At 43.4% G+C, this 10,007-nt stretch overlaps 1 protein-coding gene across 1 annotated transcript; it reads left to right on the top strand.

Annotated features, from left to right (window-relative positions):
• The first annotated feature begins 3,235 nt into the window (after positions 1 to 3,235).
• DLX2 (distal-less homeobox 2) lies at positions 3,236 to 9,807 on the top strand. Its single transcript, XM_068247045.1, has 3 exons — positions 3,236 to 3,727; positions 4,528 to 4,712; positions 5,688 to 9,807. Exons 1-3 carry the CDS (start codon positions 3,415 to 3,417, stop codon positions 6,030 to 6,032), a joined length of 843 nt encoding a protein of 280 aa, XP_068103146.1. The 5' UTR covers positions 3,236 to 3,414; the 3' UTR covers positions 6,033 to 9,807.
• Positions 9,808 to 10,007: the final 200 nt, after the last annotated feature.

Here is a 10,007-nt window from a genome sequence, read left to right as displayed (position 1 = left end):
TGTGACTTGCAGAGCCAGTAGGCTTCATGGCGCATGCACAGGTAAAGATTGCCAATGTTAGCCCCATACCTGCTCTAGGATGTTTTTTTTAAAGTAATATATAAATATATATACAGTATTCAGTAAACCTGTTTCCCAACCCACCCACATGGAAATGAAACCTCCAGTGCTTCAGGGCACTACCTGCATGGAGCATGTACAGTATGTTCTTCTCATGCTTCTGTGGGATAAGCATACGGATTCATACGGATACGTTTATTAGCTTTCCCTTAAAGTTGCCCTTAAAGGATACCAGAGCCCAAAAACATTGGAAAAATGGAGGGAGCACCGCATATGAATTAGACATCATGCGCATGACGCAGTGACATCATACGCATGCGTAGTGCGCTCAAGACCACGGGCGCGCGCTGTAGGACATGTGCAGCCCAGCGAGCACCTGCGCAGTAAGTCCAAACCTGGCTGACCAGAAGGGGATCCCGGAGGGCTTTTAGGTGAGCGACAGGGGAGCAGAGAGAGGAGAACAGGGGGAGCGGTGGACATATGGACAGGTAGTAGTATATGCCTGCTCCCGAAGTTTCTCCATTGTTTTTGAGCTCTGGTATCCTTTAAGTTGGCCATACATCTGAAGACTTGGCAGCCCATCGACTATCACATTTGATAATTATTATGAAAATCTGTGCTGCCAAGAGCGTGCCCAAGCGCCACTTCAAACTACTTAGAGCCGAAACTGATTGCATGTATTGATCGGACATGCTCGGGTGCCCAGCGGTGTGTAATATTCGCAAACGAGAAACGTGAAGCTAACCCCCCAGCCCGAATGCATTCCATGAGAAATACGCCGACAACCAAGTGAGGCGTGATTGAGGAACAAGAGTGCAGAGACAGTGGCGGACAGGTGAGTATTAATGCACGGGCACCGGAGGGGGGGTACATGTACATTTGGGGGGACGAGGCCAGGGGCGGCGAGGCGACAAGGTGGCACAATTTGGCTGATACCCGAAAGATTTCAGACTGAAATTAATTGGGAATCGGCCTGCAGTTTAGGATGGCCAACAGTTCCCTATCAGATTTGAGCAGAGAGAAATCTGTCTCTTGGCTGATCAGCCGCCAAAGTTGCTTGATGTATGGCCACCTTTAGACTTTGGCAGGGCTAGCTGTACACAGGCTTAGTACCAGAGGTGTAAAAATAGCCCCCAAAACCCCTGCGATCATGGGAGGCCCTGGGGGATGTGGGGGCCACTACTACTCCTTCTCCCAACCCACATGCAAAGTAGCACAGGGAGTGGTGTAATATTTACCTGCCTCTCCTCTGTGCCCCATGGCTGCTGCCATTCACCGCCTCCTGATAACATGACCGATGGGGAGCCAAAGGATGGCAGCAGAGAGTGTGCAGCTGTCTGCGCTGCTGGAGCAGGTTTATAGTACACCGCTCCTTGCACTACACTACATGGCGGGAGGGAGTGGTGGGGGTGGTTTGTGTGTGTGTGTGAGATTTTTTTTTTCTTTATTTGCTGGCTGCACGTGTGGTGTAAGGGGTATTGAGGGGCCTATGAACCCAGCGGGCACATGCTATCTTTTTGCAAGGGAGCCCCATACATTTTTGTATGCCCCTGCCTGGTACAGAAATTGATCAATCCTTCCCTGATCGAAAATGGATTAGGTAGTGATGGAAATCGACCTGGTAGTGATTGGTCATCTTTCACATTGTATAAAATAAGGACAGTATGGCCTGGTTCACATTGCCATAAAAGAAGGGTCCACTTAGCCCGTGACAGACCTGATACTAAAGGATGTGAATGCATAGCATGATAATCAATAGGATCTGTTCACATTGCTCTGTTGGAAGGGATCTGTTTAGCCTGTTCTGCCAAATGGACCTCAAACAACAAAAGCATCCCATTCCCTGCATGCTAACGGAACGGAGGGTCACAGATCAAACAAATGTGATCTATCCAGTGTGAACCGGCCCTAATAAAGTATAATTAAGACAGTATAATATCAGTAATCAGGGGCGTAACTGGAGAGGAGAAAAACCTGCAATCGCAGGGGGGCCCAGAGCTGTGGAGGGCCACAACTACCTTTCCTTCCTCAAATATGGGGGACTATACTGCAGATCAGGTGATTTGTGGCCACACTTGTTATGGGTGTGAAGATCATGATGGGCACACTTGTTTTCTGACCCTTGTGAGATGGATCCCAAAGGCCATGAAGGGCACCAGGGGGAGGCAAGGGAAGGGTGTGAATATTGAGGGAGCCCCATCAAACTTTTGCTTGGGGAGGGGATGGGGGTGTTGAGATCGTAGTTAAAGGAAACCAGAGATAAAAAAGAGATATGTAAAGAGCGCACTTCCTTTTGCGCAGACTGGCCACGACTGGAGGGAGTTACGGGACCCTGTACTGGAGCTGCAGGCAGCAGAGGACAGCGGCGTGGGGGCGATCTGTGCACATGGGGCTGGAGGAAGCCCCAGGTATGTATAAAACTTTTTTTTTAATCTCTGGTACACTTAAAGCCACTGTCAGTAATGATTCTATAGGCCTCATTCAGTGACAACAAAGAAATGCACCCATAATGGTCCCCCACTGCTTTTCCTAATGGGGATTTTCCAACACACCCTGTCATCCTTTCAATCTATAAAGTTCCCAAACATTGATTGATAGTTGATCAGTTGGGCATACTGAGGTTTAAAGATTTCCAGGACATTCAATGTGATTAAGTCAGATAGAAAGATCAATACAGCTCATGATAACAGCAGAGAACATTCAATTATGAGTTTCTCTGAAGGGCAATTAGTGACATGAATTAGTATACTCTGAAGACTGCATAATAAATAATAATGACACAATATAAAGCGACTTCCATCAGCTGGACAGAGTGAGTGGATCAGTGGGGTTTATTCCCTCTTGCCAGCACACAGAGACAGAAGTGTGCCAAGGCTTACAAGACTGTGACTGGGAAGTCAATGTCATTTTGTTTTCTTTTCTGTGTGAGATAAAAGAACAAGGCTTGCAGCTCTCTTGTGGGACCTGGAATGAGTTTCCCTCCCCACCCCCCACCCTGCTGTGTAGGAGCTCACAAGAGCAACAAGTGGGAGGGGAAAGCTCCTGTCCTGGGGCAGAACCCTGAGACCCGGGCCACGCATCGGCGCTGATTGGCCGTTGCCAGGGGACGGAGCTGGCAGTCACATGACTGGAGTTAAATGCCTGGCGCTGAAGCAGGGAGCAGCAGACAGCATAAGCAGTGAGCGGCGGTTACTCTCGTTCTTCTCGCGCACTGGGGATGATGATGATGATGCTTGGAGCCTGCAGCCGGCTGCGCGTTGTCTGCTGATCTCTGCTGCCCTGCCTGCCTGCCTGCTGCACTGATTCCTGCCTTCATCAGGCGCCCCTATTCCCTGCTGGCTCTGCCCGTCCACAATGACTGGAGTGTTTGACATAGTATCAGATATGCATTCGACCCAAATGACCTCAAACACTTATCACAGCCTGCACAAATCACAGGAATCCCCGACCCTTCCCGTGTCCACGGCCACCGACAGCAGCTATTACACCAATCAGCAGCACTGCGGCGGGGGGTCGCCCTACGGACAGCTTGGATCGTACCCCTTTCACACCAGCGGCATCAATGGGATCTCCTATTCTGCCAAGTCCTACGACCTGGCCTACAACGGCTCGTACAGCTCCTATGGACCTTACGGCACCAGCCCGTCCCCGACGCACAATGAACCAGGTGAGCCGACATGAAAGAACTTTCACTGTTGTTGAAATGATTAAAAAATAATAATAATAGCGATCAGCTTCTGAGCATCCATATTATTATTCACTATTAAGGCATTCTCATAAAAGTTAACTCTTGCTGGTGAAAGCTGATAGGACTGCCCAGTGTTATCATTATTTATATAGCGCCAACATCTGCCGTAGAGCTGTACATACTAAAGAAAATAGCATAGATACATGAGAGGTTAATAACTGTACAATTTAGACACGTACAAATACATAGACATACATTGTTGATATGTGGTTTGAGACATCAGAAATACTGGTGCATGTTTATACATCAGACTAAACCCCAGGAGGAGGTCCCTGCCCTTGTGAGCTTACAATCTAGAGGGCAGTGGGTTGAAGACATTAGAGAAGAAGACACAGGAGCCTCCTATACTACTTGTAGCAAGTTATAAACTTGATGTATGGACAGTATGGGATTGCTTTCCCCCCGCTATAGTAGCCACCCAGTCTCCTGCCTAGACAATGCCACCCATATAATACAGCTGAGAGGACGTGTTGGGGGTATTGAGTGGCATCACTCAGCTGCATACCGGGGGCTGATGGTACAACATTAATAAATACTGTAACCCACAGCCTGTCATCCCCAGCACCAGCAGTCATTTGCAAGTCATGGACTTTCCTCATTGACAGATCAAACACATAACTGTAATCTATACACTGGCCTGATTATGCTAATCTATCCTGTGTACTGCTGATAATTGCCCTGTGTGTGTCTCGCTTCTAACCCCATCCCTTGTGTTACAGAGAAGGAGGACTGCGAACCTGAGGTCAGGATAGTCAACGGCAAGCCCAAAAAAGTTCGGAAACCCCGAACCATCTACTCCAGCTTCCAACTGGCAGCGCTGCAGAGGAGGTTTCAGAAGACCCAGTACCTGGCACTGCCCGAGAGAGCCGAGCTGGCGGCATCCCTAGGCCTGACTCAGACCCAGGTCAGTGCCAGCCCTGCATTGCTCAATGCATGGAATGTGTACATAAATCCATCATATTACATAGGCGTACAAGTATTTGTTGGCACATACAGTCATACTGTTCACACGCATTGTAGTCGATGTATACATTTAGTAAGAAATATATATACAGACAGAGTTCATATAAGCGCGCATACAGCGACATTTGTGGGGATTATATTATATATATATTTATTACTTGCAAAGGAGAAGATAGATAGATAGATAGATAGATAGATAGATAGATAGATAGATAGATAGATAGATAGATAGATAGATAGAACGCGTTTTTCTTTATCAACCACGAAACACACATGCGTTCACTTTACATATTGTTTATATCTAGCTGTACGTATTTATGGGACAAAATATAATTTCCGAAATCCACACTAATGTTGCTTTACATTTTAGAAACGGTGACGTTTGTTTGTTTTCTAGCACAAAAACTGTAGCAAAGCAAGTGGCTTTATATGTTGGTATTATATTTATTTTAAACGTATACATTTGTTTATTAGTATTTAATGATGTTATAGATTATAGTAGCTAATATTTGCTATACGCCCTGTACTGCTCTCATCCTATAGTGAGCAGCATTTCGGCGTTTGCAGGCCGTTATAATCTGTATAGGACAGGTATATGCACAAAATAAAGTCCCCCTTCCATCGTTGTCTGCCAAAGGGAAACTGAAAGATTAGTATTATTTTTCTCTGACTTTTTACCGATCGATGGTAGAATGGGAGCTGTGTAGACAGGGAACTGGGTGTATATTGAGGTCATATGAGTATAGCGATGTATGCAATGTATAATGCACTGTATAGGTGTGCCAGCCATGTCATGGATAATGTTATAGAAATATGTATGTGTATTGCATGTGGATTGGCTCGCAGCTTGCGGTGAGCTCTAATTCCGCGTGTGCTCCTCATCCTTATTGATTGTCGGCTGCTTCTGTCGCACTAGGTGAAGATCTGGTTCCAGAACCGGAGGTCCAAGTTCAAGAAGATGTGGAAGAGCGGCGAGCTGCCGAGCGATCAGCTCCCGACCGGCAACGAGTCGCCCAGCTGCCACTCACCTTCCCCCTCTGCCGTATCTTGGGACTTCGGAGCCCACCAGAGGCTGCAAGGCACCGGCCCCAACCTGCAGCCCCCCAGCTCCGGCTCCAGCCCCAGTGCCTTCCTGGGCAACTACTCCTGGTACCAATCGTCCAACCCCGCCACACACCTGCAGTCCAGCCCGATCCTCCAGCAGCCGCAGCACCACCTGCACCATCACAGCAGTCCGGTGACTGCCGGGACTATCTTCTAGAGACCACCTAGTGATGGACTGACTGAGCTGGGAATAATAAGCCTCCTGGGAGGACTCTAGTGTCACCGATCAGAGGTGGCCTCAGGTTCAACTCATACTGGTGATGTGATGATGAAGCCTTTGTGGAATATTGCTCCTGTAATAGTCCTGTGACCCCCCGACCAGTGGCCTGCTACTTGCTGCAAACCCCATAGCCCTCAGCACCCTCTGAGGTTCCCCATCTTCTCATTATAGCCTCTTGCCTGGGAAATCCGCTGCCAGAGCCTGACTGTGTCTGAGAACGTCCCCAGAGCTTAGCAGCCTGTCATCCACCCTTTATTGTTTGCAGCCCTTCTGGACATCAACTGTGGCCAACAAAGGGTTAATCCCACGCTGCTAAGCCACTCCAAATCCCACCTGTATTTGAGCCCCAGTCATGTATGAAGACAATCAGAAAGCTGCCTAATTAATATAACAGGGATCTGTTGTAGGATATTTAATTATTTTTGTTTTATTTTTATTGTTTGTTTTTTTAGGGGGGAGGGGCTGTATTTTTCCTGTTTTCTGTTCTTTGTAATGATTTCACTTGTTGCTTACAGCCACTTATTTTTTATTTATTTTTTTTGTTAAAAGGGCTCACAAGTTGGAACAGGCGTTCTTGAAAAGTGTTTACTAAATTTCCAAGACAAAGCTGTAGGCAGCTAAACAGAAATGGTTTAGAAAGAAATACAGGCAGTCCCCTACTTACAGACCACTTGAGTTACAATGTTGCAGAGATACAAAGTTGTCTTCATGTACAAAATATACAGCACTGTTTTTTATTATATATTTTTGTTGTTACCTGTTGCAGTATTGCATAAACTGTTATAACAAGTTCAAAACAACCAAAAAGCATAGTTTATACTATATGCCCAAACCCAGATTAGTCTTAAGCAGCCCATACACTCAGCCGATTTTCTGGCCGACCGATCGATCGCGATCGATCGATCGATCGATCGATCGCAAATCGGTTGGCCAATCGACCGATCGACGGCCGATTTCGATCGATTTCGATGGATTTCCATCGAACTAGCAGGGTGGAAAATTTAGGTCGATCTGATGTGATTGCTTATCAGTTTGCATTGGCCTTAATGGAAATCTGATGGCAAAAAAATGCCATCAGATCGAATTTCAACAGATTTCAAACTGAAATCTATTGGAATTCTATCCTGGTAAAAAATGTTCTAAAAACGCATCAGATAGATCATCAGATGCATTTCTTATCTGTCTGCTGCCAATCTGACGAGTGTATGGGCACCTTTAGAGTAAATCATTTATCCACAGTTTCATCATGTTTAACACAAGACCCAACTTACAAATTCAACTTTCTAACAAACTCCCAGAACAGAAACTGCTTGTAAATAGGAGACGGCCTGTATTTCAAAATTTGTTGGCTAAATTTGTGGTTTTAAAAAAAAAGATTACTATTGCTAGCAGATTTCAATAATAATAATAATAATATATTACATGTGCAGGTCTCCGTTCCTCCTGTTGTCTTACCATGAAGTTTACATGTATCTTTGTCTATGGAGTCTCCTAGTTGTAGAACAACAGTTCTCAACCTCAGAAGGTGTCTTCAAACCACTGTACAGAACTAGTAACTAAGGCAGATCAGTGATAGTGTTTTGAACAGGAATGAGAAGTGTAAAACATTTTCTGAATAGGCTGTGTTGTCACTAATATATATATAGCTTGCTGATCAGTCTGTTAGTGGTACCACAGACAGGAGGGACAGGAAATAATATATGCTGGGAAATTATAAATTATTTTGATCACAGTTTCTTAACAAATATGCCCATGATTGTCTGGACAAATATATGTCATGCAAGTGACATTAATGACTGGGACTAGTGGGAGCATTTTGAAAGACTCTAATTATTATTGTTATTGATTTATAAAGCGCCAACATATTCTGTGGCGCTGTACAAAGTAAGAAACAAACATGGGGTACATAGTAATACAATGATATACACCAATACACAAAATACAGAGTTGGTACAAAAATAATACAGAATCGGTAATAACAGTGACAGAATTAATATGAATAATTGTGTAACAAAATCCCAAACACAAAACGGTGAGAGAGCCCTGCCCTTGTGAGCTTACAATCTAAAGGATTCAAGGGAAACAAAAGGTAATAAATTATTCAGGTTTTTATCTTTTTTCAGACATTGAAAAAATTGATTATTTTCAAAGTATCCTAAAATATTTTTTCGTATAAAATGTTACTACCATAATGATCTGTTAGAAAGATCTAGCCTAGTTAATTATTAAAATAATCCAATTATATGGGAAAATGGATCGAAAGAATAATAACACCCCTCGTGCTGCAAATTAATGATCATTTTAGATTAAAAAATGTGACCAATCAGTCTGTCATAAATTGTCCCGCATGTGGTCAGCATTGGTGATGTTTGCTCGACAATGACACATAAATGGGAATGAATGAATGCACACGCGGTTATTTGTTTACAAAATGCCCGGAAAAGCGTGCACAGTATTTGTACGCGTTTATCCAGACATTTATCAAGGGGCACTAGGCGAATGGGCATGCCATGATTGGCCGCACTAACGTTTTAGTGGATTATAATTGACTTTCATTCCCACCCCAAAATCAGGTAAATAATTTCTGAACTCAACATGCTGCATTTTTACATTGACACCATAAGGCCTCTTGCACGCTACACGAGATTCCGATTTTTTTATCTGATCCGATTTTGGATTCCGATTACAAAACGTACTGCATGCTGCTAAGGTTTTGAATCGGAATCCAAAATCGGAAGTATAAAAAATCGGAATCGCATGTAGTTTGCAAGAGGCCTAAGACGTATTGCCCTAAAATGCATCTTGTGTGTACTGGTACATTTCCATGAATGGGGATTTCACACCAGAGTATTTTAAGGAATGTAATTTAAAATGTAACGTTTAAATGCTCGGAAAGCTCTCATGTAAAGTCCATGCAAACTGGGCCTAACCGTGGCATACAAAATCTCCCCCCTGTACAAAAGTATTGCCAATATTATTATTGATTTGTATAGCACTATCATCTTCCATGGTACTATACAGAGTAAGAAACAAACATGGGTACATAAAAATACAGACATTGGTACATAATATAGAGTTAGTAGGCAACTTAAATGTCACAGTGACTAATACAATGAGACTAACAAAATTTACAGCAAGTTACAAGTAACAAAAGGGAAAACATTAGTCTGCATTAGAAGTTTCAAAATAAAAATGTCAATAGAGCAAAAAAACAAACAACAACCCAGTCAATTTGCATTTTACTGCCATCTTCAAATCAGTTTAGCGGTCAAATAACTGCGTAGCGCAAATCTCTTCTGCAGATTTTCATCTTCTGTCTGTGGGTACCAAATGAGCCGTTGCAAGATTCCACACTGCTCATCTAATCACCAGCGCACTCTAATGTCACGTTTCGATTAGGTGCCTTTTTCGATGACCTCATTTTTAACGTTGAAAGATAATTTTTATATGTAGATATAAGGGAAACCGTGTTTAAATTATCTTTTTTAAAGTAAACAAAAAAACAAAAAACCCAATTCCGCAGGGCTGGCCTGCGCGCTACGTCGCTGTAATATACCTTGTGTACAGTTTTCTTTGTCATTTTTTTCAGAAACAAAAAAAGGGACATTTTACTACCTGATCCGTCCACATTCCCATGTCCTGTGTGTAAAATGTTATTTTTTTTGTTTTGTAATTCCTCATCTATACCATGCTACTGATTTCACAAACAAAAAAAAAAGGTTTATTTATTTTGGATACTGTTTATCCATGTTGTCATTTCTCTTGTTTTATGAAGAGGCTATTTAAAATAATAAAATATTGTTTCGATTTAATACTTGGTGATGTTATATTTGTTTAGCAGCAATGAAGAAGAATGAAGTGTTAAAATCTATCTATGGATCCACCGATCGATCAATCTATCATCTATCTAAT

This window comes from Hyperolius riggenbachi, chromosome 7 (assembly GCF_040937935.1).
Source record: "Hyperolius riggenbachi isolate aHypRig1 chromosome 7, aHypRig1.pri, whole genome shotgun sequence".
NCBI classification, from domain to species: Eukaryota; Metazoa; Chordata; class Amphibia; order Anura; family Hyperoliidae; genus Hyperolius; species Hyperolius riggenbachi.
Note: the sequence above shows the minus strand (reverse complement) of the source record. Positions and strands in the feature narration are given on the sequence as shown.